The sequence below is a fragment of the Eleginops maclovinus genome, chromosome 4, assembly GCF_036324505.1.
Source record: "Eleginops maclovinus isolate JMC-PN-2008 ecotype Puerto Natales chromosome 4, JC_Emac_rtc_rv5, whole genome shotgun sequence".
NCBI lineage: Eukaryota > Metazoa > Chordata > Actinopteri > Perciformes > Eleginopidae > Eleginops > Eleginops maclovinus.
The window spans coordinates 31,769,082-31,790,402 of NC_086352.1; the positions used below are offsets into that span (position 1 = coordinate 31,769,082).

The following is a 21,321-nucleotide window of genomic DNA, read 5'->3' on the forward strand; positions in this document are numbered from 1 at the left end:
AGTCCTCCTTCTGGGCCTGGCTCCAGAAGGGGACCCCGGGCTTCCTCCGGGCCGGGTATCCTCGCTTTCACGTGTGTTTTCCATGAGGTCTTTTGAACCAATCTTAGTCTGGCCCTTTACCTGAGACCAATTTGCCATGGGAGACCCTACCAGGAACACAATGTTCCAGACAACACAGCCCACAGGTTCATCGGGGCACACAAACCTCTCCACCACGATAAGGTTGCAGGATTCACCCCTGCACATTTTTTTTTATAAAAACTGTATATTTGCAGTAGGCTTCAGGTTATTATTACCACAATGGATTTATAACCTAGGCTTAGGTTTACCTGTGTCCAGTTACAGACATGATTTGTCTGGACTCCAGTCCGGCCTCAGATGGACGACGGACAGCCGTGCTTCTAAGACTGTGGTTGGTGTATCTGGTGGTCAGAACAGCTGCTTTGGACAATCGTGGAAGCATGTCCCCTAGGTAGTTCTTCCCCATTGGCTGTGTGGAGTAGCAGAGATTTGGTTGGGGGTCCTTCAGTGGATGGAGGTAGAAGGCCGTGACACCCGGCGGACGTCTGGCGAGATATTTTTTGAAGCTCAGGACTGGACATCTGGGGTTGCCTGGCTCCGCATACATTGCGCCTCGGAGGTTTTCCTTGTTTGGGTCATTTGGATGTTTGTGGTTCTTCGTCTCCAGATTGAACAACAAACTAACATATTCATCCCCGGTGTCATCCGCTTTTATGGCAAATTAGGACGCAGTCAACTCCCTGCCTCACCTCACCAAGCAAAGCTGGAGGCCAAACCAAACTTTGGAGACGAGACTTAACGGGGTGTCTGGGGAGAAAGCTGTGGATTCACACAGCAATTTCAGGTCAGCCTCGGTGACGTGGGGATGGTGTTTTGCCTTGTCTTGGCCATTCTTTCGATGGGTTTTCATGATGGATTTGAACATCCTGTTGCTGGTGGTAAACTCACTGTCCGCATATAAATTGAACCTTGAGAAATGACGGTTCAGTGAGGCTCTGATGCCGGTCATTGTTGCCACACTGTATGGCTTGCCTACTTTGAACTGTAGAATAAAAACGTCTTCACAATTTGTTTAGTTCTTCAGCGCTGCAGGTGTCCGGGTCAGTTGTCACTGTCAGTCTATCCTTCTGGAGGCTCTTCCACTCGATTCCACTTGATAGCGAAGGCAGTTGCCTTTTTCGTGTTTGATTCAAGGGCCCCGTCTTCAATTGTACGCAGCTCCTCATCTGTCAGGTCTCGGAAACGGGTACCCTGGGCCTTGTCTTTTGCTTTTGTCATTCCGTCGTCCTCTTGGCTCTTTAACCAGTCCTCAAATGTCTTCCCTACTCCAAATACATTAAAAATGACAATGAATTTGTCCATTTTTATAACGCTGCAATATTTAGAACTACGGTAAATAACGTTAGCTCAGCTGTAGCTAATTAGTTTCTATAGCAACCACACAAGGCTGCATCTGATCACTAGTTTAATACATAGTTGATGCATTGTATCGCGCTTGTGAAACTATGTATCAACTGACCCTTTGATAGATTTCCGACACATTTTAGAAACTTTTTTAAACAACGTTTATTTTTAAAATGGAGCTCATCTGTGATAGAAACACATACAAGCGGCGTATTGATCTACTATTTGATGACACTGTGCTCAGTCAGCAGCAAGTACAACCGACAAGTCAGAAGGCAACCTGCCGGGTTAATGCCCTCCTCCCAGCTAATCAGAATCAAGCATTGTTATGCAAAGTAGAATTAATGTGTTTTAAACGCCTGTATATTTGGGCCTCGAGATTATATTTGCGGGCTTCAAACACAAAATCTAAAATTTTATGTGATCTTCACCTCTAGATATCCATATAGAGAGGTTCATACAACAGATGTAGATGCATCTGTGCAAAGAGTCCGCATCCAGGATCAAGTTGATTATTTAAAGATGCCCTACTGTGTTTCGGTTTTCCCTTTCCTGTAGTGTGTTATATAGATTTATGTACATGTAAATGGTCTGCACAGGCAAAAAACCCTTTGTTCCTTCAAAACGGAGTTTCTCTCCCACACACTCCCCCACTGCCTGAAACGCCTCAAGTGGACTCCTTTATATACTTCTGTGGCATAACGTTTCAAATGTATAATCAATACACCAAAACGTAAATAGCTTACCACATTATTTCACATTATCTCTTTAAAATGACCCAGCCACATTGTCCACATCTTCTAGCCCCTTGTAAGTCCATTTAAGACACTTGCTTTCTTTTTTTAGAACAAAGGTGTCAATGGCTGTTAGCATCATTGCGAAATGTATTGGGTAACGTTGCAGATCTCTAAGAAACTTAAACCTGCCGCAGAGCTTCAAAAACAGATTAAGAGTCTAGCATAGTCCAATGGCTGTTGAAACAACATTTCTTAAATGTGTGTATACCCAGCTTCAGACAGGGCATGATTGATCTCCACTCAGATGAACATTAGTTTCACATGGCTAAGATGAATAATAAGATGAATCCATCACATAAATTTGATGTGCACACATCATATTTCTTTCTCTTTCTGGAGGTGCAAACACATCTTTATGTATTACAAACTGCTGAACAGATGATATGCGGCACATGAGTAAAAGCATTGCCTTCAAAATTTGATTTACAATCACACACACACACACACACACATACACACACACACACACACACACACACACACACACACACACACACACACACACACACACACACACACACACACACACACACACACACACACACACACACACACACAATATTGAATTAATGCAGTGGTCTATGATGAATGTAATGCATGGTAGTGTATCAGTGTGATACACGTGCGCTCATGCCTTTACACTTGAAACTGTGTATGCCTGCATATCTCTCTCTCTCACACACACACACACACACACACACACACACACACACACACACACACACACACACACACACACACACACACACACACACACACACACACACACACACAGCCTCAGGTCTGCTTAAAGTGGTACGGTTATGACTAGTGTCCTTGGATTGGTCTCATTATCTGCCTCCAGCTGCTTGTATGTGACTGACACATTTGGCAAACTACTAAAGTGGATATTCCAGTAGGTTGTTTACACGGAATTCATCAGGGGAATGGTGTAACGGTTAGAAAGCACGTCTCATAAATATCAAGCACCGACTACTACTCAGCATTTTAGACCTGTACGCCTGCCCCTCACTACACCTCCTAGTGTACTCAGTGCTGGAGGACATACTGTACAGAGTAGTACTTTACTGTACTACACTCTTCAGGTCACTTAGCTCTCAAATACTTTGATTGAATAGATCCTTCTCTGCTCTACTGACCTTTAAGACTTTGCGATATTTGGCTGATGTGTTAATTAGAAGTGGAAATATAGGATATGATCGAAGTTTGGCATTATTTAACAAAATGCTGTCCAAATGAATACTTCTTATTTTTTCTATTATAATTCAGTCTACTTCATTCTAATCTATGTATGTCCTTTTACAAGTACACTTATCCACTTTTCTCTATTGTAGTCAGCCGGCAATTCTGTACTTTGATGCCATTTCTTTCACAAAATAAACTTATCAACCTCTGGCTTAAAGTGAAAACATTATCGACCACTGCCCAGAAGGCTATAAATAACATGACATTACATTTCCTTTTGTTGACACTTGAATCCAGAACAACTAAGTGCATATTACTATGATGTTACAAACTCAAAGATTCTGCAAGTACATGAGCTGTCAATATAACTGCATTGGCATCATATAAGCCTCACCCTGTACTAAACCAATTAACATGCATGTCTCCTCTGAGCATCGTGTAAACACAACAGCTTGTGTGCACCACAGCCAACACTGCAATTATTAATGCAGGACGTGTGTTAAGCTAACCACTGCAAAAGAAGTGGATTTTTAGATGCAGGCAATATTGTGATTCACATTATGCAACATTTATCCTTTTCTGCCTAAACTTTATGTCGTTTTCAGTGCTTGGGAGTAGACTGCTAGTTTAACACATCCTCAAAATCTGGAGTTAAGGGGAAGCACCTGAAACAAGAGGGCTGGACCGCAAGAGCTGAGCTGCTGTATGATGGTCAAAACACAAAAAATCTCCTTGACTTTGATGGAAAATGTGCAAAGATATTAACATTGTTTAATGGATTTAGGAAAAGACAAATGTGATGCTAAAGAAAAGCTGCATTTACAGGGTATAGTTTAGCTTCAGCAACTTTATTTATAAAACAAAAATCATCAGATTTTTGCCAATTTCCAAACCAACCCTTCCTCCCTTCCGACTCTGTGTTGAGTGAACTCAGACTGCAGTCACACTCTCAGCTAAATGAGGCTCTCTTCTTCAAAGTGTATGGTATAAAATAAAAGCAAAATTTAGAACAGGGGTATCCAATGTACGGCCTGAGGGCCAATTGCGGCACGAAATAACAATTTCAATCTAAATTACATATTTTCAGTCTTAGATACTTTGAATCTGATTCAAAGGTTTTTCTTTGAAATTAAGTCAACAGTAGATCCAATACAAGTGGATTATGTCTGCATATCAACAATTAAATATTTTCTTTTGGTTTTTTATTTAATGCTTTAGTGACTCTTTAGTTGTGAGTCATTCTTCAGAAGCATGTCTTCCTCCATATCGTCCAGGATTCCATGAGTCCACCGGATCTGCCTCCCCATCTCGTAGCTTGGTGGGGAGCGTCACAGCTGTTGGAGTGCAGTGCACCAGCTGGGCGTAAGACTGGGCGTAACTTTATGTCCGAAGTAGAACCGAAGGTTAAGACCAAACTAAAGTTATGACGAGCGCACCGCTTAGACTTAAGCCCTCTATGCATTGCGCCTGGGTGTAACTTTAATGCATTCATATAATAAACCGCCTATAGACCTGTATATCTGTAATATGAACGCAGTTTTTTGCAATTGCATTGCAATAAGCTCCCCCTGGCCATATATTGTCATTAGGCCTCTTTACAGCCTATTTTATTGAAACAACACGTATATAAACATTACAACAGTAAAAAAGTGTCTTATGAGTCATTCTTCAGAAGTCCATGTCTTCCTCCATATCGTTCAGGATTGTCGGAGTCCACTGGATCTGCCTCCCCATCTCTTAGCTTGGTGGGGAAAGTCTCAGCTGTTGAAGTTCTTGCTGAAGAGCTGCGTCCTTGTCCTTCTCAAACTGCAGCTCTTGTGAGAGCTTAGCTTGAGTGACAATGTGCGCCACTTTGAGTTCCTCAAATTCCTCCTGGAGAACCTTCTTGTTCTTCTGCCTGTGATGGTTGCTCATGATAGCTGCAACCCTGGAGCTGGTGACGCTGTATGGATTACAGCACCTATTTATCCTCTCCCTCCAATTAAAAAAAAGATAAGACTCCTCTGAATGGGGCAGACGAATGCGGCCCACTTTTTCTTGATTTGGAGGATACATCTGATGTATCGTCCGCAGTCCACCATATCCCAGGATGCGCTTGTGACGAGTGACGTTTATTAAAAAATAAATAGAGGGGAGGTCTCTGCAGCAGAGTGGATTTAAAGCAGCAGCAAACGGAGGAATCACTAATGAATGTGAATACAAATAAACAACTTGATAAACACACTTTGATATTTGTTTTACTGCTGGTGATGTTAAATGACATGATGGATTTCCTCAGTGTTAGTGATGGAAGTTCTCATAATAGAAGACATGAAGCTGCAGACAGGAGGGATATATTCTCACCTGTACTTTGAGGTTAGATGAAACAAATGGAATATTAATTATTAAATACATTGTTTATTTCATTTATTCAGGTTTGAATCATTATTTGCAACATGAAGTATAACAGTGGAATCATAGGATATCTCTAGGTCATTAAACAGTCGTAAATTCTGTTTTAATTATATTAATAGGTTTAGGGGAAGAAGGAGAATATAAACGGTTTTAAATCACAGCTAGATAATAACATTAGAAAACTACTCTATGCAAAAAAGAGCTTTTGTTGATTAGTTAAACAAAGATATTTGTACTATTACAGAATGATTAAGACTTATTTTAAATTGGAAATGCTATGATTAAATGACATCAGCTATATATACTTCATTACTTGTTAACTAACTAATGTAACATTACTGGTGGCCAAAGGAACAGCTTCATCTTTATTCTATTTATTTCATCGCCGGCAGTAATCTCCAATAAATGGTTCAACAAAAAAAGTAAAGTTTTTGGATCCTCTTCAGCTGAGTTTGCTCGTTGAGTAATTTGTTATCAGGCTTCTGGAGCGCAACAGAACAGTACGTATCAAGTGACGTAAAAAGGAGGTGCTCTGTAAACTAGACCATCTCATTTCCTAGGCCACTCGGTCCAGCCTACGTCGGCTGGGTCCTACGTCAACCGCGTAGGCTGGGTCCTCCGAAGGATGCACCCGTTGAATTGAGACACGGCTATGATGTCCTTGGAGCACTGCCAGCATTCTATGATGACATTATATCATGTTTGGAACTCACCATGACAACTGAGCCAAGGGACTCAATTTCCCAGAATCCTCCATGGGTTTCCTTTATTTTTTGATATTGTGTAAAAAAAAGGGGTTTTATTCAGAACTTTGGCTTATTATATATGAATTATAGATCTACAATTTATTAGTTATGATGAGGGTTTGTTCATCCTATACATTCATGGAGTTTATGTTATGATAACACAGATACATGTGTGTGTTCCTGCAAACAGTATTTTTGTGACTGCATACATTTTGATGCATAGCAACCATTTTGTTACATAAATTGTACAATTGATACACACAGTTATTTCTGAAGCTATTACTAAAACAAATAATAACTAAATGCATTGGCAGCTAGGTAATAAAATAGAACGTAGATATATTATGGCAGATGCTATTTGAACCGGGTAGTATTATTTAACAAATCTATAAATACATTAAAAAGATACATTATTTTACAGCCTATTTCACAATGCAATTAATTATTTACTATAATATTGCAATTAGCACTTAATGTTTATTTTTGTATCATACATGAAAGATATTGTGCAATGAACTGCTCACTTAGTCTCAATCTCTATGTTTATATACGTTCTCATTTGCTGATAATTCATCAAACTTTTGAGCCTGATGTGTGCTTTGTGATTTTGGGAAAAACACATTTCTCCCAACTTAATGCTGTTTTTTTTTTTCCTCAATCAGTTCATTTGAGGACTACTGGACAATTAGGCATGGCAGCAAGCAATGTGAAAAATAACATCAATGCAAAATAACTTCTGTAAAGCTCACACAGTACACATGGATGATATTTGTCAGTGTCATACCAGCTTTAGTGCTAATCCCATACAGTACAAACCGTGCTGTGAAAGTGTGGACACCCCCGATTTAGGATAAGCTCCACCTTCTCTCCATCACAAATGGTAACAGACAATCCAATCAAATGGGCTACTCAGTGGAAGTAGTAAGGTGAGGGTTTAGGTGCTGGTTTGGAATTGGGGCTACATTGTTGGCTAAATAGTACATAGCTTTAAATGTTCCCTTTGTGTTCCCTATGCTAAAGAATATAAGAAAGTAAGCACTGAAACACAGATTCCTTGGCATTTGGAGAATTCAAACAGCTCCTATTATGGCCGCCATGTTGATAACTCCAGGTAATTTCACTCAGTTAGGAACCTTTCTTAGCAGAAAAATACTATTCTCTCTGCACTGTTCCTTGGAACTCGTTCTGCAAGATGAGCTTCACAATGAATTTAATTATATTTAAGAAAAAAGCAGGTTTAGTGCCACTGTCACCTTTTTCAACGACTTGTAACTGTTTGTAAGAAAAAAACAGTAGACACTCAAATAGGCTCTATTTATATGTTAGGGCTTCTATTGGCTAGGTCACCAACACATTATACACAATAGGCTAAGGGGTTGGACATCTCTTTGCGTTTGACCATCACAACCGAGTGCAAAAATAAAGAGCTTTCTGAACATTAAAAAAAGGAAACATGTCACAGTAGAGGAACAAAATACCTGTAATGAACCAGAAAATGAGCAAAATAGGGCCCCTTCTAAGCAGAATCTAGAACAAAAGCCATACAGGAGCATTCAGGGTATGTGAAGTTCCGGGTTATGATTTGGGAAAGGATCTATGTGGGTTAGGGTTTGGGTTAAAATCAAGACCATTCAGATATACTGTATATACTCTGCTCTTTTCTACCCTACCCTGTACTGCACACTCAGTCAGTGCACTCTCCATGTCTCCCCAGATTCCTGGTCACCCCTGCTGTGTCTTTCCAGAAGAAACCAATCAGCTACAGCCTTCTCATCAATCCCAGCAGCCTGTTCTCCATCTCAGCAGAGACCGGCGAAATCAGCCTGACCCGTCCTATCGACTACGAGAGCGACCAGCATCGGTACTTGCTGTTGGTGCGAGCCAGCGAGGGCCTGGACAGCATGAGCAGTGCAGCCGAGGTTTGTTTGTTTCTGTGTGTGTGTGTGTGTGTGTGTGTGTGTGTGTGTGTGTGTGTGTGTGTGTGTGTGTGTGTGTGTGTGTGTGTGTGGTGTGTGATATGAAGTCACAATTCCACTGTCAAATTTAATGGTCTTTAAACATCAAAGAATGTTGACATTACAAGGTTGTCTCTTCAAAGCATACACAGTATTTCGAGCAGACTGAAAACAATGTCTGACAAGTCCTCAAATTAAAAAGTTTTCTACTTGTTGTCCGACGTCCTTGTTCCTCATGTATCACTGCTGACATTGATATGCTCCATTTCAAGTTGGTGTCACACTCTTCTTGGACAGATTGCAGGAACAGTTGGCTGGATGACAGCTCTTGGACTTTGGTGAGCAGTGGTGATTGTGATATATCTCGCAGACAATAAAGTAACCACACATGGTCATAAAACCCCCGTCTACTCTGCAAAGTCCTTGAGCTGGACATAGATTTAAGCTGCTGAAATGCTGTTAGATTACATTTGATCGATTTCAAGTTGCTGTACTGACGGTTATAGTTGTAAATGTTGCAGTTAAAATAATCGTTTGGTTTTAGGTCTTCCCGGTTGCTGTCTTTTCTGTTTAACGAGAGACATTTTGAACTTATCAATCCTATAGGACAGGGGTGTCCAAACTTTTTTCACCGAGGGCCACATACAGAAAAATACACGGAGAGCTGGGTGAATATTGCCTCATAAGTTAAGTTATAAGTTAGCAAAACAATTCAAATGTAGGCGAATAATGTGCAATACTTTCAGTTGGTTTAAGGAAAAAACAGCCTCATTTATTTTGTTGGCAGCTCATTCCTTAAAACAGAAGCCTCAGATTACTTATAATAAGAATAAATATGAAGGTAACATGTCAAGCTTGTTATAAAAATAAGTTATTGGGCTTTTTGTTATCAACTAAGATTTGTTAAAAAATGTTTTAAATTCTAAATGACTGAATTTATTTGAAATTGGGCTCATTAATATATGTGAACATATATTTGAGAAGTACAATATAAGACAAAAGTTTAATTTGTGGGCCATATTCCATTATACTTTTAGAATTTGCTGAGGGCCGATTCAAAATGGCCTGCGGGCCGCATTTGGCCCCCGGGCTGCAGTTTGGACATCCCTGCTATAGAATGCCTTTGACCTGAAGTGCTTGTAGAAATTACTTCAAATCCTTAACATAAAGACACAGTGTTAGTCTCATTGTTGCAGTGTCTTAAATTGCGAATTTCTGATTTTGTTGTTGAGAACACATAACACTTATTGCACTCACCGACCGCCATATTGGCTATGTAATGGAAGTTTCACGACAGCCTAAGCCCCAAGGAAGTAGGCTGGACATTGAAGCACATTTGTCTAGTGGCCAAACAATGGTACTACAACTTCTGTAACTGTCTTTTACATCATTGGGCCCAAAAACAAGTGTTCCCATTGAGGTATGTTGTGAAAGAGTCGCTGGCATCAGCACATACTTTTTAGTTAAATAAACTACATAGTGTGGTCACTTCAATAGGCCTTATTTAAAATATGATGGCCAAAAAGTTTAACCTCCATTCATTTGACTGAGCTGAGATTGCCTCGGACACTGTAGATTGGAAGCAGGGATTATGGGATGAGAGTCAAGCCATTTTGGCCTCATGTGCACTGAACATCTTTCATAGGAATGATTGGGGTCCCGCCTCCGATGCCGTATCCTGTTATCTTCCTACATCCATGGATTAGCCACAATTCCTTTCTCAGGTAAAGACAGCGCTATAAAATGAAACATTATACATGTGGATTTTTCACAATTTTAGTATCACTAAGTTTTTCTCGTAAAGAAGCTCAAATTAAATGTATAGTCAATTAGTCAGTCTGTAATGATTTGATGCTGAGAAAGATCGTTGCTAGTGTACTGCTACTTTGAGCGTTTTGAGAAAACGATACATGGTTAAAATTCACCCACTCTATTAGTGTTCACGGTGCACGACATTGCACTATAAACTACTAGACTAACTAGTACTACATTACACTAGAATTGAGAAACAGCATAGGAGTATTGTTTTTAGTCAACCCAAATAGACGTGTCTTTCTAGAATGACTGCTTTAAAATTCCCAATGACTTCCTCATGTTGTCAGGAGGCGTGATAACAGCGGCTGACCGCTGCAGGCATTGATGCATCTGGTCTAGTTTCCATCATTACTCTTGCCTCAGGCGAAAACATGTCCTGCTGAACGATCTGTCCTCAACTGCTCTGATCTGGGCCCTTGTGGACTGCAGAGCACCAAGAGCCTGTACAGGGAGAAAGAGTGAGACAATTAGAACATTTGTAGAATGAGTGGAGGATTATGAGATACAATGGTTATAAAGAAAGAAACAATGGAAAGACAATAAGAAATAGATTGGCATGGAGTTGCTCTCTGCGCCTGTCTGCACACACTCTGCCCTGGCTTGCCCTCCAAAGCCAGGGTAAGCTTTTGAACATCTTCATATACAGTCCCATCAGTGCTGCCAAATCCAGCACCTTTTCAACACTCTAACCTCTGCCCCAACCTTGCTGCCCTTCTGCCTGTGCATACCTCCCCAGAGAACCTGTGCTGTATTCAATACTGAGCCTACTGCCGGTGATTCACATGTACTTGATTATGTTCTGGATTGTAAGAGACTTTGATTTGCCTCTTTTAGTAAGGGGTGACTGTGGCTCAGGAGTTAGACTGGTTGTCTACCAATTGCTCCTGATGCCATGGCCAAAGGTGTGTGTGAATGTTAGTCTTTCTGAGCAGGTTGAACCTTGTAGCCCAAGGTTGTGGTTTGATCCCATGCCCCTGAAGTCAACATGTGGATGTGTTCATATGGGCAAGATACTGAGTGGTGGAATGTAACAAAGTACATTAACTCAAGTGTTGTACTTAAATACGTCTTAAATTGTATTTTATTGAGTATTTCCATATTATTATTGAAGCAGGCTGCCGTGTATGTTAATGCTATGACTGAACTTATTATTTGATTGTGTGTTTTTAAATTGTGTGTATGCTGCTACCTATCATGGGCCAGGACTCTCTAGAAAGAGAGATTTGTAATCTCAATGAGAACCATCCTGGTTAAATAAAAGGTCAAATAAAATATGTAAACAATTCTACTCCATTACACTTTGGAGGCAAGTATTATGCTTTTAGTACATTCATTTTACTCTCATAATTACTAGTTACTTTTTATGTATAAAAATGCATAATATGCTGATTCAACTTGATGCAGGACATTTTTCTTGAGACCTACAACAGTCAACTGCTTTTTTAAAATCTTTCTGATAAAAGAAAATGATATTCTATTTTTCTGTGATAAGAGCCATTGTTCATACTTGATACTTAAAGTGTATTTTGCTGATAATACTTGTGCACTTGTACTTAAGTTAAATGTCTAATTCAGTATTTTTTTTTTCTTTAATTGGTGTATTTCAAGACAATAGTATTTCTACTTTTACTTAAGTGAAGGCTCTGATTACTTATTCCACCAATGAAGATACTTAACCTCAAAGTGTATGTATTAATTTATTTTACATATCATTTAATTATATGTAAAAGTGTCTTGAGGCATCACTGGAATAGTGCTATATAAATGCAGTCCATTAACCTTTAACGTAGAAATAAACTGGTTTCAAATATTTGTATTTATATGGCGTTTTCGTACGAGAAAAACAATTTGTCATAATTCTGTCTCGAACATCTTACCGGCCAATCCTAGTCGCTCTATCAGCAGCGGAAAATGGTGTAATGCGGGCCTCTCTTTTTGACAGGGGGAAACCTTTTACAAGCTTTAATGCCACTGTATGTGCTCTTTCCTGCTTCCTGGACTGAATTCCAGTCATTGGAACAATTCAGAGGATAATGGAGGGCTGAAAGGCTACAGCAAATATTAAGTGGTTTATTGTGCATGGTAATGACAAAGCAAGATACACATTCCACATTCAACTGTTTAAGTAAGCATACTATTTACATCCCTACTGTTTTAAAACAATAATAAAATAATCTACATAGATTGTTTTTAGATTGTTCTTATTAACATAATAAACCCACATCACGTGTTCCTCATAATGCATTGTGTGCTATGTGAATACTTTAGTGTGGACTTACGACAGTATAAGCATCAACATATAGCAGTTGTAATATTATTTGGGATGATGGTTATTATTTAAAAAAGAAAATATTACACTTATTTTTTTATATATTTTCAAATGACGTTTATTGAAAATCTGATCAATTACATTTTACATAATTACCAAATGATAGGTAAACCATCTTATAGTTAATAATAAAAGCATTTTTAAAGTGTTAATTATGACTTGATGTGTAGGAGGGTATAAATGGTGGATATTTTTCTTTCAGGAACGATCAGTAAAACTCATCTTTTTTATTATAAAACTACAGAGAAGACATCCTAAAAAAAATAATAAAAAAAACATTCGACTGAATGCAGATTAAAACTGAGGAACTGAATATAACTGTACAACATGTTTATTTCTACATTTCTTATTTAAAACTCTCAGACCTGTCAGCTCTGATTTGCCTCTCCCTGTCAAGCCCTCACCTCGTGCCCAATTTACAACTGGCAATTATAGGTGCTAGCCTGTTCTCCATGTAGTAGCACATATTCATTCAAATATGAACATCTTGTTAAAATTCCTACAGAAAGCATTGTTTCTTCCCTTTGATTTGTCATATTTTAGGAAAGATTCAAAGGCTCATACCCAAACAGTACTACACAACCTGACCATTCCTGTAGACTTATTTCCCCAGAGTTGCCTGTTCTATCTTGATACTTTTGGACTGAGGCAATTGACTCATATGAGGGTGGATTTAAACATCTGTGTGAGACAATATGGATCCAACTTCTACAGAGTGTGGCTAATTTGGCCACCAACAAAAACAAAGACAACATATACATTTTATTCTAGTATATTCAATTCCTTGACTTGAAATGAAGGACTCAAATTAAATCCGTTTTTTATCTTCACCAATATACACACAAGCAGAGCACATTACACTCTGCAATCAACCCATCCTAGTATCAGGATGCAGATACTATAGAGCGCCAACAAAACAGTATGGGGGTGCAGTGCTTTGATCAGGGGCACCTTGGCAGGATTTCCCTTGATCCTTACATAACAGTTCCATTACAATTGATTTAGCTGATGCTTTTATCCACTTCAATAAGTGCAAAAAAACAATGAAGATACAAATGCAGAACAGCAAGAAACTTGCAAATACCATTGCTTCAAGTTGTGTATTCATTCAAATTACCTAAAATGGGAAGCTCCACCATTTTGCAACCACGATAGCAAACAGCCGTGTTTTAGTTGAGAACACCTACTGGCAGGATGGCACTTTCGAGTAGACCAGCCAGGAGGGAGTTGCAGTAGTCAAGACGGGAAATGACAAAAGCCTAAACTAGACCTTTGTCGCCTTCTGGTTCAGTTGGGGACGTATCCTCCTGGTGTTGCATCTGCTGGAGTGTAATTGTTTAACAATGTGCTGGGTGTAGGAAGAACTGGATCCATTCACACCACAGTAGGCCAGTACCAGTGTCTTGAAGTGCATTCTGGCAGGTACTGGTAACCATTAATGGGAACAGAGGAGAGGTGTAGTGTGGGAGAATTTAGGTAGGTTGAAAACCAGTAAACTTCTCTATTCTGGATTAGCTGCAGAGGTCGGATGTCACTTGCAGGTTGACCAGCCAGGAGGGAGTGGTAGTAATCAAGGCGTGAGATGACAAGACACATTCTCATGAATGAGATGTTTGCAGTGAAAGACAGTTGGTCATCCAGCTTCTCACCCAGATTCCTTGCAGTCTGAATCTTTGGAACAGCAGAGGTGCAGATGTGGAAAGAAAGGCCATAGATGAAAAGTCGTAACATGGGAGGAAGAGCTTTTCTGTTTTATGAAGGTTATACTTGACGACTTGAAGTGGTCCTCACACACCTACTGAGAGATGTTAGTCAGACAAGCAGAGATGCCCGCAAACTCCCTGTAGGAGTCGTCAATCTGTTCAAGGACCGGATCTGGACAGACTGAGCTACTGCCATCCCTGAATCCTTTTCCCAGCCCCACTTGGGTCTACTCTGGTCTTTTTCTTAATCCAACAAACATGCACTGAGCTCATATTGTTTTCACTTAATCAAGGGGTAACAAATAGATGTGGAGGAAAAACTGAAAATCTCCTCACAAAATACTTGTCGTGTCCATCACCGTCTCAACAAATCCATCTCTCTCCCATGGCATCTGCCTATTGCTCATATTACATAACACACACCCACTTGAGAACAGCAACCAATCTAAAATGACAACCTGTGACCATGCCAAAATGGCATTTTGCTTGTGTGCATTATGTTTAATTCTAAACAAGAATGCAGCTGTCCTGAGACTGCTCAGATTAGAGACATTTGCTCTACATGCAATAATGGTGACTGACAGCTCAACAGCTTATTTTTATTAATAGTTTTCCCTCGAATGTGCATTACAACTGCTTGCTTTTTGTAAACAGTTCATGTTTAGCCTGTAATCCAGCAGCTCCTGATTTAAGCCTTACTATTTTGCCCTTCATTCTCCCCATTCAAGTAGTGGGGAGAGGGATGTGTTATTATCTACTTATAGCCCTGTAATTATAGTGTAAACACTAAGTCATAATCATAAAGTGTGATAAATATAATTTTTAAATATTGTATGGTAGTTCATAATTGCTTAAAAGTTCATATAATTCCAATAATTTTGATGAATTATAATGTTTTCACAATGCATTATATTGTGATTATAAATTATTTTTTGTGAGTTCTTTAGATGGAACATAAGTGACACTGTAACAAGAGGTAGGAAGGCTACGTAATTTTTCTTTTTTACAATTAATAGTTAGCTGTAAAAATAAATCTAATCAGAAACCTAATCTGAAAATCACAAGTTATGTAGTCTGATTACTCCCTTCAATTTTGGATTACCTTATAGAGAGAAGCAATATAAACCAAGATGTTTAGTTTAACACACACAGTTAAGCTCACACAATATATATAGGTGCACCTACTGAATTAAAAAAAGAACAAACAAAACAAAGAAAGTGAAACCATAAAGCAGATTCAGGCAGTAGGCGTATAGATTCACACTTAAAGTATTAGCCTACAGAACCAACAGCTTACAGAGGAGAGAGAACATCTGATTATTTACAACACACACTATATGGTCGTTTACGTGTTGTTTGTAATCCTGCTACAAATCCCTAAATTCAAGAAATGTAACGGTAATCTGATTACGTCTTTGTTTTATGTAACTATAAAGGAATACAGTTTTTTTTTTCTTTTTCTACGAAATCCTGTGAAATGTTATTCGTTACTCCCCAAACCAAATGTTTATCGTGCATTATCATTGGTGTGATAGAAAGTGTTACCTGGACTGTGGAAGCGATGCATTTTGTCAAGCTGTCCATTTTTGCTTTTCATATTTATTCTGCTTTTCAGAAAACTGTCTCCGCCTGCCAGAACAGAGGAGGTGTATTTGTGTTGACTGGAGTCACTGAGCATGACTTTAATTTGCAGGTAGTTTCCAAGTTTCTCCCTCCAGGAGTGATAGCTCATCGGCACCATTAGTTACCTAACCAGCCCGAGAGCTGCCTGCAGCAACTCTGACTGTGTGTGTGTGTGTGTGTGTGTGTGTGTGTGTGTGTGTGTGTGTGTGTGTGTGCACGTGTGTGTGTGTGTGTGTGTGTGTGTGTGTGTGTGTGTGTGTGTGTGTGTGTGTGTGTGTGTGTGCACGTGTGTGTGTTTGAGCTCATCTCGCTTTATTACGGCTGACTTCCCCTCTCTTCTCATTCAATCTTGCTTTTCCTCAGTACACACTTGTACTGTACGTTCATATGTCTTACTGAACCTTCACCATTTCCTAGCTCATAGGCGTGCTCACTCTGCCATGCAACACACACCCACACACACACACACACACACACACACACACGGGCAAACAAAGATTAACAGTCACTGGCCAACACACACAAATCACCTCCGGGAGTTGACATGGTCTGATTTTATTTTGTTGTCCATTGCTTCCCAGCTGATCTTTGCGGAAGGATTAACTGATATTACAGAACTTCATTTTACCTACCAGGATTTAATACCAGTGGTATTTACACACACGATGGCCGTGCCTGTGTGTGTGTGTTTGTGTGTGTGTGTGTCAGAGAGTGATCCGTAGGCTGTTTATCCATACTGCTGTGTTTATATGGAAGATGAAAAAGTCAGAAAGGCTCTCTTGCCAGCAATTTTTTATTTATTTATTCCTTCTTAATGCTAGCAGGCAGTCAACATCTGGTAAAAGCTGCTGTGTTTGCCTTCATGCCCTTAATGAACCGGGCAGCATTACAGTGACTCACGCACACGCCTATGTGCGCACGCCATACAAATTCATCTTTTGCAAAGTCTCATTTGTTAGCTCAGGGCTTCTGTAAAATTGCACAAGATTGCATTCTGCGCTGATTTACTGAAGGGGGCCGACTCTGCAGAAGCTCCCTCTCTAAAAGGGGGGAAGAGGGGGGGATAAACCAGAGGGATCAGGGTCAGGGCTCGCCATATTCACGAGGTTGGATGAGGCTTCTTTTTGGTGAGGGATAGGGTTAATTTGGGTTATTCGCAGATGAGAATGACTCCACACCCAAAGAAAACCAATTTGGCTGGTGCCTGAAGTAGTAATCCCAGATTAAAACATTTCATAACACCGAGCCTGTGTGACTTCTAATCCCCAGCATTCCTACTTGTGATTGCCTGGGACGTTTGAGCATGTACATACAGTAAAAACATTACTGCATGAGATCAGGTTTACACCAAATCTGTTCCAATTGTTATTCTTTTATGAGTTGATTCAGATTAAATGCCTATGAAATTTCATACAGGTTGATAGTAGAATCATTAGGTTATTGCAACGGAGAAATTATTTGTTTGTCTTCAACAGATTTTCTTGCTTTATATCACTTTGAAACGTGGGGAACTAGCCGGCACTCTGAGAACAAAGACCTCCATCCAGCCCAATGGTGCATTTCAGTGCTCCTAAGATTGTCCAATTTCTCTCACTGGGAAGTAGTGGTTCGGACTTCAGTGTGTTCTGAGTTTTAAGTCTTTCTTTTTAAACAACTTGTACCTCAAAAAGTTTCTTGTTGGATTTTTTTTCACACACAATGAAAACTGTTTCTGAATGTTTGTTCCAAATTGAGATATATATTTTCGAGATTTTTCTGACCCCACATAAATATATTTGCAAGGTAACTTTAGCTAAACATCATATGTGAACATTTTCTTTTGCACACTCTGTCAGGGTTGGGGAAAAAGGACCCAAGTTGGGTAATTAAAGGGGAAGCAGGTAAGGGTCAAAAACAAAAAGCGAGCTTTATTCAAAAGCTGTTGATGAAAACACGAAGCAAGGGGAACACAGGACATGAAAAACACTTAGCTTCAGACATGAAAGGCGACAGGAACAGGCAGGTAACATGGACCAGATCAGGGAAGAAATGACGACGACCAAACAGACAAAAGGGAAACAGGGACTACAGGGCTTGAGTCGGCCGGGCCGCCCGACAGGAAAGCAGTCGGGGCTGGAGTCGACCGGACTGCAGCTGGGAGCATGGCAGCCAGGGCTTGGACTGGTAACATGGCTGCTAGGGCCGGAACTGCAGCCGGGTAGGCGGCTGCAAGGGCCAAAACTTGAGCCGGAAGCGTGGCTGCAGAAGGCTTGGCTGCAGGATGCTTGGCTGTAGGAGGCTTGGCTGCATGAGGTTTGGCAGCAGGAGGCTTGGAAGCAGGATCACGGGCTGGTCGCCGGACCCTGCACCCCTTAGCAGACTGCTGTAGGCCCCTCGGACCTCCAAAGGCCAGGCGGGATGCCAAGAATGGACTGGTGGCTGCTGTGACACGAGGTTTAAGGAAAGGGTGCAGGCTTTCTGGGGAATTGACAAATGTCCTCAAATAGTCTGGCAGTGAGTTCTCCAACCATGGCTTATCTGCCAATTCCCAGCGTGCACGAAGAAGAGCTGCATCCTGAGCCTCTTTAGAACCTGCTCTCCTCCACTCTCCATAAATACATAAAATGTGGTATGAATACTCCACAATAGAATCCTCAAAATGTACTGCTGGATCCATATTAGGCTCGGTCGTTCTGTCAGGGTTGGGGAAACTGGACCCAAGTGCAGTAAATCAAGGGGAAGCAGGTAAGGGTCGAAAACAAAAAGCGAGCTTTATTCAAAAGCTGTTGATGAAAACACAAAGCAAGGGGAACACAGGACATGAAAAACACTTAGCTTCAGACATGAAGGGCGACAGGAACAGGCAGGTAACATTTACAAGATCAGGGAAGAAATGACGACGACTGAACAACAGACAAAAGGGAAACAGGGACTAAATACACATGGGTAATCACAAGACAAGAGACAGCTGGAAGGGGGAGGAGAAACACAGGGGCAACAGGTGAACACAATGACACAATCAGGCACAGGAGGGAAACGCAGACAGGAAGTGAAGCTTAACATGACAGAATTGGGGAAAACATTTCAAAATAAAACACAACACAAAGACATGACAGACACCAAACATGGATCATGACATCTTCAACTTTCCACCAATTTTCACTGACATTGGGCCAACAGTTTTTTTGTAAAATTTGTATAGTTGAAGCTTTTATCCAGAGCAACCTATGATAAATACTTTTAACCATGAATATACGAACCCAGAACTTTTGCTTCAAATAACCAAAACCTTCCGAAGTTCTGGTGCGTCTTTCAAGTACATCTTTTTTTTTTGTTGTGGGTTTGCATTCTGCGACAAAAGATGGGAAGACTTTCTACTGTCTTGATATCAATGGGGAGCTCGTTTGTAGCCAGGATATGTTTTTGTGGAGGAGTACCTTGGTCCTACTTTCAGGGGGGTACTAAAAATCTGATTGTCCGATCCAGAGCGAATTGCGCGTTTTTCTACCATCCTGTTGACAAAAACAATACCAAAAACCTAACCTCCACTCTAGTTTGATGACTACATGTGACATTTGCATGTTTGAATGGCACATTCAAGTGAAAACTTTACTCATGCCAACCTCCTCCTCCTTTAAACATTTTCCTGTCCCCTTCTCCTTCCTCTCTCAGGTACGAGTTGTCATAGTTGATGAAAACGACTGCGTTCCAGAATTCCTCCAGTCCATCTACAGCAAGGATGGCGTACCGGAGACTGTGACAACGGCAACGTCTCTGCTACAAGGTGAGACATCTGGAATATTCCATTAGTTTGTCCTGCAAAACATCAACAAGTGCATTTCTTAAATTAAGTCCTCAGATAACATAAAATGTAATTAACTTGCACCAAAATAATCTATCGCTCATTGTTTTTCTATTATTCACACTTCTGTGGGGATTGGAGACGTTGTTTCCTTTAGCTTTTGTTTTCTCATCCAATCATAAACAATGAATGAATGAACAACAATAATGCTTTTTTGTTATTTTACTAATCAACACCGCTATTTAAAATGTTTTAATTGTTTGTTTTTTTTCAATCATGGATAAAGAAATAGCCGGATATAGTCGCTGATGAAGCTTTTTTTTTTCTTAAACGTTCATATTTAGAGAAAATTTGAGGTCAAAAACACTGCATTTTTCACCCCATGTTTAATTGCTAGATTTAAAACTAAATAGGCTGTTCTGTGTAAGCCACTTCATTTTAAACCAGGAAGTTAATGAGGAATAAAGTCATGTAGAGATAAGTCTGGGGTGGATCAATGTGTTATATACAAACCTAGTTTCCGATCAAATCTCATAGGAAACCAAAATGTTAGTCACATAACTTTTGGTAACTTTTCTAAAAATATAATTTTCGCTGTATTTTTCCTCTATATGAAATACACAAGGCACATGATCTGTTAAAAGTGAATGCCCCACGGCTCAGGACAGTGGGCAGTGCTTCATTATTGTTCGACCTTTTTCAACATGGCTGCTGGTTGTCACACTGAACGGTGAACTACAATATGTTTCTGAAAGCATTCGAGGCCAAAAAAAGGCAGTTCAATAATAAAACCTGGATTCATATCTGTTAATCAGTATTAACAGTTGGATTAAAGTTCACAAACAGTGATTGACTTAATGTTAATACTCCTCGGCTCCTATTTCATATAGTCTATACTTTTGTTGTGTTAAATCTTGCAAATGCCATTAGGCACACTGGGGGAGTCACTGTTTTTCTTGTGTTAATCACTCATAAAATAATGTTATTTTAGATTAATTTACCAAACAAAATGTATCACTGTCATAGTTATTTTAACCCAACCCAAGTCAATTCCTATGAAAACAGAAGTTTGTTATAAAAGCATGTTCCAAGTGGACTGTGACACGTTTTGCTGGACATTTTTGGGAAAGTGCACATGAAATGAGGAATACATTTTGGTTTTCTTGAGCTTAACCTGTAGTAATGGCTTTCAGGATAAAATAAGTGGCTGAGCTTTTTTAACATGCATTTTCACTGGTCCGGAAACTGTGTAACTATTTGTCGGCAGGGGCAGCCATCAAATCACCTTCATCAGTGCAGCTTTTGTAGCTTTGACCAAATTTCCACAAGGCAAAATTATTTTCTGTGAGGAAATTGTAACAATAAGTGCTTTGGCCACGAAGTAATCGAAATGTTGTCTAAAGTTGTGATGTGACCCCTAGAAGAGCTCATTCTACCTCTCTTCTTCTCTTGCTCAAAGACTTCACATTTTACACACTTAATAGCTACGAACATGTTTGTATTGATCAAAACTGCTTGATGAATAAAATAATATTTCCACTTCCAAAGTGGCTCAAGATCATATTAGT

General features: G+C 39.9%; 1 protein-coding gene across 1 annotated transcript in view; it reads left to right on the plus strand.

Moving 5' to 3' along the window:
• Positions 1 to 21,321, plus strand: part of si:ch211-186j3.6 (neural-cadherin) — a 357,101-nt gene that overhangs the window by 107,251 nt on the left and 228,529 nt on the right. The window contains 2 exon segments of the mRNA XM_063881691.1: positions 8,262 to 8,466; positions 19,624 to 19,735. Of these exon segments, the coding sequence (XP_063737761.1) occupies positions 8,262 to 8,466; positions 19,624 to 19,735 (317 nt within the window).